This window comes from Cynocephalus volans, chromosome 4 (genome assembly GCF_027409185.1).
Source record: "Cynocephalus volans isolate mCynVol1 chromosome 4, mCynVol1.pri, whole genome shotgun sequence".
NCBI classification, from domain to species: domain Eukaryota; kingdom Metazoa; phylum Chordata; class Mammalia; order Dermoptera; family Cynocephalidae; genus Cynocephalus; species Cynocephalus volans.
This window is the reverse complement of record NC_084463.1, coordinates 84,423,643-84,436,963: the sequence shown is the minus strand read 5'-3', so window position 1 is coordinate 84,436,963 and position 13,321 is coordinate 84,423,643. Positions and strand designations below refer to the sequence as shown.

Below are 13,321 nucleotides of genomic sequence, written 5' to 3'. Positions count from 1 at the left end.
ATTGTAGGACCATTCTGTAGTCAATGGGTTAAAAACGGTAGTCAGGATCGTGGTTTTGAGGGCTTTAAGAGAACAGAGAGGAGACTGTCTTTCTCTGCTCTCCCTGCTTCCACTGTCTTGCAATGTGAGACCCCTAGGTCACTGTCACCACCACCAGATGGACTTTGGACTTCCCAGTCTCAGAAACTGTAAGCAATAAATGTCATTTTTCTTTATAAATCACCCAGTTTCAGGTATTTTGTTATAAGCAATATAAACAAACTAATACACTGAGCAATATCCATACGTATTTATCTCTATTTCTATCTTCATCTGTATTTCAAAGGTTGTGCCTAAGCACCTTTAGCTAGTTAGATTTTTGCCCTCTAGTATTCATGTGTGTTTGGCTTGGGGATGGCTTTCATGATTCAGGGAATTTATAATTAAGTCCCACACTAAATCATGGACTAGTGGCTAGGAGATTCCCTTTCTGGTTACTTCTGAGACAGTGCATGGGCAAGTCTTACAGATCACAAAAGATGACTGTCATTTAATTTTTAATCCCAGCTCTAGGCATCACCCCCTGGAGCAGAGTAGCTTATTGCTCACCCTGTGTTCACTCAGAAGTTGTGCTTTAGCTCTTACAGCCAGTAGGAGTCAAGGCTCTTTGATGATGGATCAATGAGTGGATCAATGAATACTTCCAAATCTGTCCACATCCCACTTTGATTGCTCTTGAGTGGGTGTAGCCTAGCACAGATGCAGTCTCTGAGGTCCCCGGGAATGAATGAGATTCCAGGAGGGCTTTTCTTGGCTATCTCTTTACCTGGTTCTCTCTGTTAAAACTTCTGGCTGATGAGACATTTCACTTGTTGCTGCTACACAAAAATGGAGATTCTAGGCTCCTCTTAAGTGCCTGTAACTGGGATCTCCATTATTTTTGACAATGTCCTTAAGAGTGCACTTCACCATGCTCCATTCAAAATCAGCCATTACTCTCAGGCAGTGAGCACAGCTCTCAGTGTTCATGACCTGGCATTCCTCCTTAACAGAATCCCTGGATCATTGCACTGGAGTTGACAGTGAGACAGTGGCGTGCTTCTCCAGCACTCACACACAGTCTACAAGTCTGCATTGGGAGAAAGGGATGGTATCTCCTTGTCTTTTGTTTTATGCCTTGAAGCATGGAAGATACCAATGAGTAAACTTGGGTGTGGCAATCAGGGATGTGCTGTTCTGGGGTAGAGATTGTACCCTATGAGTGGAGGCTGTGTGGGGAAAGGCAGCACTATCCTTGGGGTTGCATTCCCTGAGAATATTACTTTCACAACATGTGGCTGGGGCTGCTGGAAAACACAAGCAGACTGCTCCTCCCGGGGTGAAACCTTAATTCTAGACTGCGAGTCGAGGGTATTAGGAGACTCTGTCTCTGCCTCACCATCTTTGAGAAAGGCTTTCGTAATATGGAGTGTGGGTGATGGGAGGTGGTTATGGATCAAACGTCACACACTCTCACTGTCTCCTTGAGATTTACTACAGTTTCTTGAAAAAATGTTTCTTCATTTGCTATATAACCTTATGATGATTTCCAGATACTTTAGATGGTGTGTTTTGTTTTGTTTTTTAATAATTTCCACCAGTTAAAAGGTCTGTTCACTGAGGAGAGGATCCACGGAGTTCCTCACACAGGTGTTCTCGTATGTATTTTTGTTCGTGAGAATATTCTTTTTATAGAGAGTTTGTTATAAATATATTTTTCATATTCTTCCTGTGTGACTAAACCTCACCTTCTTCATTTTCTAACTAGTCTTCTGAATTGAGTTGATTTCTTAACTCTTCTTGCCTTATTATTTTTTGTCTTAAAATGAAAATAAGAGTAATACCTTTCTTTTATAATTGTTTCAAGATCTTGAAAAAGGTAGTGCACTTAAAATTCTGCTATCCACTGCCTGCAAATAGTGTCCCTTTTATAATTCCTAGGTGTTTCTCTGAATGCATTCTCAAATTTTCATGAATTATTCTTGAATATTAACAATTAATTCTTTTTATGAAGGTGCAGTCATAAAGTAATTCATATTCAAGAACATATCCTATGGCATAGATGATTCTAATGATGGAAGGGGCTAAAACATAATTTAAACTTGAGTTCAGTTTAATTGGCTTTATTTATCTCTCCACTGTAAATGTTAGCCATTCTCCCTTATTGTTTTAATCTTTTTTATTCTAATACACAGAGATATTATATATAAGATGAGGATGGTTAGAAGTGTATAATGCTGTTAAAATATAAACTACTACAGAATTGTATGTTTGCCTCACTCTTATCATTGAAATGGCTTATTATGCAACATATCTGTCATTAGACCTGTGGATCAGGCCTGCTTTGCATGGGTGTATTCAGACTTTCTTAAACTTTACTCTGAGCAATCTTCTTATTGAATAAACATTGTTTTAAATAAACTCAAAACCACATATTTAATAGTCTGAGTATTATTGTTGTCTGCCAATCCTCTAGTGATTAGTTTGTATTAAATACTAGAAAATTCAACATTATGCATGAGATTTGATATAGAATAGGGGAGGATGTGCATAAGTTATATATAAATAGTATGCCATTTTATTTAAGGAACTTGAGTGTCCCTGAATTTTGGTATCTGCAGGGGGTCATGAAACCAATCTCCCATGGATACAGAGTTACACTTACACATATTATCAATATGAGAACAACGTAGATATTTCTAATTATAGGGATATTTTAACATTGAAAAATTCTAAGACCTAACTAAATTTGGAACCTTATTAAAATGGAATATGGCTCCTGAGTAGTCTATATTTTCTGAGTCAAAACTTGAGTTTTATTGTCTATTCTGGTAAGTGTTCCAAGATAACTGTGTCTATAAGGGGTTATCAGTGAAATTACTGAAATATTCTAAATTTTCAGTCTTGTTTTCTGTATCATTGTCATTTTGTTAATTTCTGAGTCCTTTGACAGTCTGTGTCTGTTACAGGAACTTTGATCAGCCTGTGAATTTGATAAGCAACTCTCCCTGTTGTTTTTGGTTATATTTGGTAGCCTTTAAACCATCATGTAATATATTTTTATTAATTATTTCATGCATCTATTATTTTATTCAAATATTTATCAAGTATTAAGTGTATCTTAACCTTTTTGTACTCCTTTAAATATACCTGTGTGAAGTGCTAACATGATCCTTCTCTTCTTATAATTTATAAAACCAGCAGAGAAAGGACCAATATTACATTGTGAGTTTTACAAAGAAAAGTACAAAGTTTTCTGAGTCCACTTAACAAGTGAACTAATCTAGTCCAGGAACATAAGCAAGAATTCCCTGAAGAAGAGATGTTAAAACTTACACTTGAAGAAATGGCAAGAAACAGATGTGCAATGGGGAAAGAGAATTCCAGGTTAGTGGGAAGAAATTTTGTCTTGCATTAACCAATTTAACCTATTAAACTGGATAAATACAGGTTTTTTTTGGGGGGGGGGTTGTTTTTTACCCTAACTGGCTTAGAAATCAAGTGAAAAGAAAAGACACAGCATAGATATTGCACAGTATTCTGAGATTATTTTTATTTTAAGAAAATTGAAACACTTCTAAAAGGAGTAGAATCAATACATTTTATAAGGGTAGATGACACTGAAGACCATCAAGTAGGCACCAAGTCAGCTTTCTCAGGAGCTGGCATTCCAGATACATGTCGTCAGGTTTCAGACCTGTCTCTGATCATGTGGTTCCAGCGCAAAAGAAAGCTCGCAGAGGAGAAGAGAAGGAACAGGAGAAGAGACTGCAGATGAGGGAACTATGGGCCTCATTAACAAAGCTCAGTGTACCACATTCATAATCCAGGAACACCCCTACGGGACCGAGAGGCCTTTCCACATAGTGAGGCAGGAGTGGGGAGGAGGTGAAGAGACGGCAACAAGTCTCCTCCTTGACACAGAAAAGTAGAAAAATCCCCTCGGAGTTAACCATCATGTCATTCCTCTTTGTCCAGGAATCATTACAAAATCCAATGATCCAGTTCCCACACACCCCCACATCCACCTCCCAGTAATGTCGGCCAGAAGTGAACGGCTGGGCTCCCCATGCGAGGAAAGACTTTGACCTTGTTGGATTATGGACAACATCGAGAAGAGCAGGAGTAGAGAGCAAATGTCTCAGATCTTCAAACAGGGGCATGTGACAAGCAGCTATTTCATCTTCCCAGGAAATATATACTGCAGGAAGAAGAAAACAGACATGGTAAAAAATAATGTTATAACTTCCTGGTAAACATGGGCTCTGCGTAATTTCTAGATGTGCTAGGTTATCAGTGGAAATATGGGTCAGGACAGCAAGAGAACTGTGGAAATTACTGATGTTCATACTAGTCAGTATTTATAACAAGCGAATCCTTAATTCGACCAATGGTAGAAAATCATAAATATTCTTAGAATATATGAAGAACAGGGATAATGCCAAGCTTTGTTACTTTTCCTGGAACATTTAAAATTGTGTAATTATTAATCATTAAATGTCAGTAACAAAAGCAGCCTGCCCCCTCCTCAGAAAATTAGTAATAATAATAATAATAATTCTTATTTTAAAGAGTGACCACTTTGCCTCAGATTTGATTATTTATCACTAAAGCATGCACAGGTAAAATAAACTAGAAGAAACTCTACATATGCTTTTTTAGGATGATTTCATTGTGAGAATTATCCACTAGATCTTTTGAGAAAGAGATAAATCCAGTGAAATGAAGTTGACAGTATACTTTGTGCCTATTGTTTATTAATATTCATTTTGCGCTTTTAATAAGATTGATTATTATATAAAGTATATATATGTTATGTGAATAAAATGTTCAGTGCAATAAATACATGTGAAAAACAGAAGTTAAAACTCTTTAAGTATCTCATAATTCAACAATCACCACACTTAACTAAAACTTGAACTGAATGTAAATGAAAATTTTTGTGTTCCATAGGAACAGTTAACACTATATCTCAGCACGCTTCAGCCCATAAAACTCTTTTTCTATTGTCTACACAATGTATGTGTGCATGTGTTATATAATATTTGGCTTTTATACAGGTTTCTATTCATTTATTTCTACTTATTTTCCTATTATGGCAAATTTGTCTTTTTCGTGACCGGCACCCAGCCAGTGAGTGCACCGGCCGAACCAGGTGCATATAGGATCCGAACCTGCGGCGGGAGCGTCGCCGCGCTCCCAGCGCCGCACTCTCCCAAGTGCGCCACGGGCTCGTCCCCTATTATGGCAAATTTGGATATAAAAGTTCTTGGAAAACAAAAAACAGATTGTGCAGTGAGGAAACATTTCCCATAGGAGGACACCCATGAAGGGGGATTTACAGGTGTCCTGCCAAAGATCTGCCTGTTACCTTGGAATTGGTTGAGCCTGTCTATCAGTCCAGTGATGGGCCAGGAACTGAGCTCTGGGTTCACAGGCTGGGGCATGTGAAGCTGCACAGACTCACTCCTGCAAAGAAGAAGGCTCAGTTATTCTTTCCTGGCCCAAAGTTTTTATCACAATGATTATTCCTATGTTCCTCTGAAGATGTTTCATCAAAATCTTCAAAATTACATGCAGGGGTATGAATGTAATTTCACAAAACAGGGGATGCATCAATTTATTTTGTGAAAATCAAATTCAACCTAATCCCACCTCCTAACACTTTGATCCTGGCTCACAATTTCAACAAGCACAGCTGTATCTATTTCCTCTCTCCTCATCACAAGGTTGTGCAAAATGGCCTGCATTCAAGGAAGATGTTCAATGACACTGGTTTCTAACCTACACCAGTCACCACTGAAAAACTCAGTGTCTATAACCACTAGCTAGGGCTTGAGGATCTTAGCTTAGGCAGGGATCCTGCTTCTTGTACCCAGCTGCCCTAAGTGCACCATACAGCCTTTCCATTTGAAGTTGGAGGCTGCCATCCGCCACATATTCAAGTCCAAAACCCTGAGTGTCCTCCCTCTGATTCTTAACACCCTGCTTCCACTATACACCTGTCTGAAATACTTACCCTTCCCACATAAGTCCTGGAATCATCTTGGGCCATTATGTCAATTTCTTTATACACTTTGAATATTAAAATCAGGAAGGGTAATTTTTTCATGAACTTCCACATAACCCCTTGCAAATAATACCCCTGCCCAAGTTCATCTTACACTAGATAACAAAAATCCCTTTTCAGAAGGGAAGAAAAAAATATACTATGAAAGAGGTCATATCATTATAATAAATAAATTATGTTTTCATTTCAGCATCAATAGACTGAACATTGTTATAGTTCTCAAACCTTGAATGTAGAGCCAAGCTTACCTTTTCAACATGGTTCCAAAATGCTGTAAAGACAAAAAGAGAAAGTCTTAGTATTCATTACAATATTCATAGTGGAGACTTCATTTCTTTGATTTTTAAGGATGATTATTGCAATTGGTGTCAAAGGCATGGCAATTCAGGAAATATATTGCAGGGATATTGGATATCCCCCAATTTCTAAATATCAAAATATGTTCAAATATGAATACAAATACCTTCCAAGAAACTTTCCTGTTGTACTTTTTCAGTAACTGGCCAGGCACAAAAAGAGAAATACAGCATATTCTCACTCATAAATAGGAGGGGGGAGGGAGGGAGAGAGGGAGAGAAAGAAGGAAAAAAGGGGAGGGAGGGAGGAAAGGAGGAAGGAAGGGAAGAAAAGAGAAAAGGAAGAAAGAAACTGAGCGAATTTTTAGGAGAAAATTTCTCCTGGGGTAGTTATTCCTATTTTCTAGGAAAAAAAAGGGTTTTTTTGTTTGTTTTGGGGGGGGGAGTTTTTGCTCTTGGATGAGGTCATTATTTTCAAGCCACCCCTTGACTCTCCTTTCCTTGCTCCTTACCTGGAGCAGCTCCATGTCTGGTTTATGGCACATTTCCTTCAGTTCCTCATACATTCCTCTTAGGAGTTTCCCCTTTAGGGCCATAAAGTCTTCACTTTCCATGAGTTGTTGAAAAATCTCTTTTCTTTCCTTTTCCATTCTCTCTAAATAGTGTTGCTCTTCCCCATAGAGCACTTGGCACACTTTCCAGTACTCAGCACGAATCATCTTCCTCCATAGATTCACGTAATCCTGAAGAAACAATGGAGTAATCGGAACACGTAGTAGGCTGTTCTCATTTATGTCTTCTTACGTATTGTTTTGTCTTCTAACATTTACTAGTTTATTATTATCATTGAACAAGAAATTCGCGGACTTCTTCCTTTTTTCTCTCTCTCTCTCTCTCTCTCATTTCCCCTCTTTTCTATTTATTTGCATCAGATGTCAAAATTATGCCTCCAACACAGAAATAAGTATATTTTTCTTAAATATTCACATTTTATTCAAAAGAGTAATGGGTGATTTAATAATTATCATATATCAAAACTTCCTTATTACTTGTCTCCTTTACCCTCAAGTGTCTTACCTACAGACTGTCTCCTCATTCTCAGGAAAAAATAGTAGACAACACTTCATAGGATAAGATAAGGGCTTTCTAAAATTTTTACTTTTAGCAGGTCCACCAACTACGTGCTAACCACGACCTCTGTGTACCTAGAGGCCTCTATGAGCCCAGCTTGTCTGTTTTGGTCCAAGGCTTCTCACTACGCTTATTAGCTGACTTCCTCACGGTCCTTAGAGACACTGACCTAGAGGGTAACCACCTTCCATTATTAATTCCCTCCATCTCATTTTCTCACTTTTTCTTGCTTTCTCTTTCTCTTATTTTCTTTAAGTTTTTAGAGTTGGCTTATTTATTCCCATCATTAAAAAAAAAAAAATCCACCGTTCACCCAAGATCTTCACTTGTTTTTCGTGCCATCACTTTTGCCCCTAACAAAGAATATTTCATGACGGCATGAGTATGTTTGCTGTGCTCATTTGTGAAACTAACTCTTCATGAGCTCAATGAAGTCTCTTCCATTCCCAACACCCAACTGAAACTACATTCTTCATCACAGTAAGAACACACTTTGAACTACATTCTCTCACCAAAAACTTCCTTTACTAAATACATATATTTTTATTACTACTATTACTAATCCTTCCTTATATAAAAATCCTTTTATAAAATTCATAATCTTCTTGACTTCAAAGATCCTCTCTCTCCTGTTTTCCTTCTGTCAACTTGTTTGTGCCAGTTCCTCTTCCCCAGCCTGACCCATTACCACAGGGATTCCACATCATATTTTATTTTCACCTAAAAGGTTTATTCTTTTCTAAAAACTCTAACTTTATACTACCATATATTCTAATACCTAGAATATGCTGACAGTTAGGAAAATCTGTGTCCAGAACAAATTGTTCCCATAAGCTCCAACCACATTCATCCAATTGCCTACTGCATATTTCCACTTGCATATCTCACAGGAACTTACAATGTGTTTCAAACTAAATTTATTATTTGTTCTACCCCAAACCAGCTTTATTGCCAGCATCAGGGATGCCCTAATTTCAAAACAGAATGTGTGCCTCATTCATGATTGTATCCTTTTAATATTCCACATAAAGCAATCAGTATTTTCTGATATTTCTCTATCATTAACAAGATATATCTTGAATGTTTTTCTTCCATTTATCTTTGATTAGCATATCCCTGGTCTTTCTTTTAATGATACCTACAACTACATCCTACCTATTTTCTTGGTTTTTATTTTAGTCTTCCAATCAAATTTATCTGTAAGCTAAAGAAAGTGCATAAATTTTAGTTCACCTCTTCTACCTTTGGTGTTCAATTTATATTTTTAAATCAATGTGATAACATTCACATTCCCCGATTGTGCTGCCTTTGTGACATTTTCATCTGTTAGCACTGTTTCCCTCTCTCAGAATATATAATTTGTCTGATACCAACTATGTGGAATTCCCGGCAGTCTCCTGGTTTCTCTGAACTTCTAGCCTTTACCTCCAACAGATTTACCTGCCTGATATGCCCATGAATTTCCAACGCAATTATTTTTCAGCATCAAGTGATTTTTAATTTATCTGAAAAATCTTTCCTGAAAATTGAGATGGCTCAACTTCTATAGAACCCTGTGTTTATTCCATACATGAATTGTTTTCCTCCACGGGTTTGGTGTATTTTCCTATACCTGTGGATGCCTTATGGTCTTATCCAGGAAATAAAATCTTTTAGCTGGATATTTTGATTTTAGTAAGAAATACTAATAAAAGGTCTTATTTTTCTGTGTACAGACAGATGGAATCTTTTTCCTCTTGCTCAGCCTGCTCATAGGAGCCCACAGACAGTATAAGTTTAGTTCAAATTCTCATTGCATAATCACCATGTGTCCCAACCTGGTGCTAAAGGAAGCAAAGTCTTGTACTTACCATCCATGTTTGAATTATGCTGGTTTCTCGGTTTAGGTTTCTCTGATTTTCTTGTGTCTTTTCCCACACAGACCTCATCTGTTTCAGGAGCTTTTGCTGAAAAAGAACCATGAATGTAAGCAAAAGGGAAACCTATATTAAAGATTTTAGATGCTGACAAATAGAGAGGGGCAGAGAATGTGAGATAAACAGGCGCTAAAGAGGACAGTGCTTTTTCATTATGAAAACTAATTGTACAATTTGGACTTTTATAACCATAAAATAAAGATCCTATAATTTGAAAGGATGTTTCACTATTGAGAAAACTGATCCTCAAATCTTTTGTTTCCACCCCAATTTTAATAAGTGAATCTTGTCTTAGAATTAAATTGTAGAGATATTAATTCATATTCTAGCTGTAAGACAGTGTTTCTAAACAGACTTTATAAGATTACACATTTTGCAATTACGGTCACAGGGCCAATGACTGTCAACGAAATTAACAGATTTGTCCAGATTGGTCTTACACTGAATTATCACAATTCCCACCATGATTAACAATACCTTCATCAAAACAAGGTGTAGTATTCATAACTGTAAAAATATAAGATCTATGACATTGAGAAGATTCTGCCTTAAATAATTTATCCTAGTGCCTGACACACAGTGCTCAGCAAATATGTACTTTACAGGTGACATGAAAGAATCAGAATTTTCTTTACTTTCTCTTTCATAATCTGGCAGACAGTAGATCTATCTCCCAGATTCAAATTTCTGTCACAGTCATTGCTTACCCTGTATTCCTCAGCAGTCCAATCAATGCAACAGTGTCGGTGACCCACGTGCTCCTTGGACTTACAGCACAGCGAACAGAGCACGTCCTTGAAAACTTCACAGAAGAAGTTCTTAGTTTTTCTGTGTATCCCACAGATCTCTTCTGCAGAGCTGGGTAATTGGTAGGGTCTTGCCCGTCTGGCAAGAAACACCCGTGTCTTCAACACGATGTTGGTTTTCAAGATTATTTCATGTGATGTTGTCCTGCACACAGGGCAGCTAGGAGGATGTGGGGCTTCCTCCCAGCAGATACAGAGACAAGGCCTACAAAAGCTGTGCCCACAGCCTATGGTGACCGGGTCTATAAAGTAATTCATGCAAACGGAAACAAATGAATTCATTCTGGAAGGTATTGGAATCCATGTTTCTGGGGAGAGAAAGATAAAGAAAGGGAAATTATTTGTTGTGGACCTTTAAAGAAGCCAATTTCAAAATCCAAAACAATATGACTGGGCAAGAGAATTCTTTTATTCCTGTTCTTACAAATGTACTAGTTTATATAGCAGGACATGTCATGCATTGCCTATGACAAAAGAATGCTGAAAAAGAGAGTTTTCTTGGTCTTCTCCTGGCATGTTGATTTGTCAGCTATGGCCCTTCCCACCTTTGTTTCAACTTTCTGAACAATTTCAATTTTGTTTATTAATGCCATCTCTATAAATGGACATTGAAATCAGTAGTTCAGATCCAATCCCAGCCACAGAAAGTGGGTAATATTTCACATAAAAGAATCATAATTGTCGCATTTTTAGTGATTCCTTATAATTGGCATTTGACCCTATTCTATTCAATCAGGCATTCAAGTGAGACTATTGGAATTCCATGAAAGGTTTCCTTACTTCTGCAAAAAAACATAAAGAAGACACAACTGCAGTTATTTTGTGAACACAATGTGCCATAGCTTAGAGACAAAAGCAGGTACTTTGAGGGTCACAGAGAAATGGAAGACCCGAGTCTTTGACAATGACTTTGAGATAGTAAAAAACAAACCTTGGGTCTGACAATCAATAAGTGTAAGAGGAATTATGGAAATAGAAGCTCATTTTACAGCCACAATAATTAATTAAGATATTCAGGCAAGAATCATCAATGGATATGAAAGCTTTTGGGCGAAAAGTATCACTCTAACGATTATTCGCTAAAAAGATGCTCACTTTCAACACCATCACATAATATATTAAACTTACTTATTTAAATAAAGAAACATATACTTTCTGTTACTATAATTGTTAACTAAATGTTTTGTTTTAATTATATGCTTATTGTCAAATCCTCTAGTTTATAAGAACTTGAGCAGATGGGGTTGAATATTTCCAGAGCTGAAAACTTACTGTTTGATCCCAAGTAAACATAAGGTAACAATTGCTCTATTTAATAACTATAATCCAGCTTTAAAACACCTATTTAAAAAATAGATAGCATTAAACTGGTGATACCTACAGGTATATTTACAAATGAAAGTTTGTGAGAGGGAATTATACTGACTTCTTGGAACCACAAAATTTTTAGTAATATGGGACATCAATTCATTTAATTAGAACATGCTTGAAATGGAGAGACAGCCTGAGGGACTGGGAAAAATTTGAGAATAGTCTTCTGTAAGTTGGATAAGTTACTGAACAATAATTCGTTATATAAGCAAACACTTATAGATTGATAACAAGTTTCAAATGATGATAGTAGAAGATAATTTTTGTTTACTAATTCTAGGCATTGGATTAATCCTTTTTAATTGGGCTACCTATTTTAATCCTAACAACAATACTATTAACTTATTTTCTATTCTCACCAAGACTTTATAATAAGGAAACCTGATGCAGTGTAAATAAGTTACTTGTCTAAAATCACACATTAAATATTATTTGTTCATACTTTCTTGTTTATATTTTTCTCATATTTAAGAGTATTAGTTTTTTGTAGTTTTCTCTGATTCCCAAAATCCAAGTCTGAAATTAGCTTGAAAGTTTGAAACTTTAAGACTTGAAAATCCAAGTCTGGGGCTGTCCGGTTACTTCAGTTGGTTAGAGCATGGTGCTGATAATTCCAAGGACCAAGGTTTGATCCCTGTACTGTCCATCCACACAAAAAAAAAAACTCAAAAAAGAAAAAGGTTAAAGTCTGAAAACTCGAAACTAAAAGATATCATTTTAAACACTCAACCTAACAATGAGTATCTTTTGGGAAATTCAAACATTAAGTATACCAGCATTGTATACAGAAATACAAACATATACATATACATATATATGTATAAACAGCATAATACAGATAATTTGATAGTCATGAATGTATACTAATAGCAAAAAAATATGATTATCATGTTTATTGCACAACTAAATCATTACAAGCTCCATTGTGGCAATCATCTTCTAAACTCTCCTATTATACATGATTAATAAAATTATACAAAAATTAATGAAGCAAAAATAAAATATATTAGTTTATAAAATAGGTAGAAAAAAGAACCTACATATATGTAATGTAGTAAGTTTAAAGTAATGGGGAAATTTTTAACTAAGAACTTTATGTGGGAATAATCTAAGCAGACACACAAAAAGACTGATAGAGACAGAAGTTTCTACTTGAAAAAAAAAAAGCGGGGCTGGCTGGTGAGCTCACTCGGTTAGAGTGTTATAACACCAAGGCCAAGGATTGGGATCCCTGCACCAGTCTACCCCAAAATTAATTAATTAATTAATTAATTAATTAATTAATTAAAATAAAATGCTGCTTAAAAAATTGCAGAAATTGCTTTTGTGTAAATTGTGTACTTAACTGTGGGTACCGTTAATGGGTTTTCCATTGCTGTTCTGTTAAATTCAGGTCAGATACTCACCTAGTGCTTGCAGTGAACTTCAGAAGTCTCCATCGTACTGCCAACTTCAAACACGGTAGTTCTGGAGAAGAATGGACTTGGTCCTTTTCATAGTGTTTTATAGTCTCCAAGATCACACCCATTTTCTCAAACTGTTTAAGTTTCCAAACATTTTGAAAGGTGTAGATGTACATGAGTGGATTATAGGACACACCCTAATACCAATGATTGAATCGAAACCCTTAATCTACTCAGTCAAATCCCCACATCCAATCTCTAGTAGGAAACTATCCCATAAACTAGTCTATGTAAATTATAGTTATTTAAA

At 36.4% G+C, this 13,321-nt stretch overlaps 2 protein-coding genes across 2 annotated transcripts; both read right to left on the bottom strand.

Annotated features, from left to right (window-relative positions):
• Positions 1–3,725: 3,725 nt before the first annotated feature.
• Positions 3,726–10,519, bottom strand: LOC134374987 (E3 ubiquitin-protein ligase TRIM48-like). The gene is made up of 5 exons (XM_063093135.1): positions 10,139–10,519; positions 9,366–9,461; positions 6,337–6,359; positions 5,390–5,487; positions 3,726–4,219 (listed from the first exon to the last, which is right to left on the bottom strand). The coding sequence occupies exons 1-5, from the start codon at positions 10,517–10,519 to the stop codon at positions 3,726–3,728; spliced, it is 1,092 nt and encodes a 363-aa protein (XP_062949205.1).
• LOC134376239 (tripartite motif-containing protein 77-like) lies at positions 3,726–13,136 on the bottom strand. Its single transcript, XM_063094859.1, has 7 exons — positions 13,015–13,136; positions 10,139–10,316; positions 9,366–9,461; positions 6,897–7,127; positions 6,337–6,359; positions 5,390–5,487; positions 3,726–4,219 (listed from the first exon to the last, which is right to left on the bottom strand). The coding sequence occupies exons 1-7, from the start codon at positions 13,134–13,136 to the stop codon at positions 3,726–3,728; spliced, it is 1,242 nt and encodes a 413-aa protein (XP_062950929.1).
• Between the last annotated feature and the right edge of the window lie 185 nt (positions 13,137–13,321).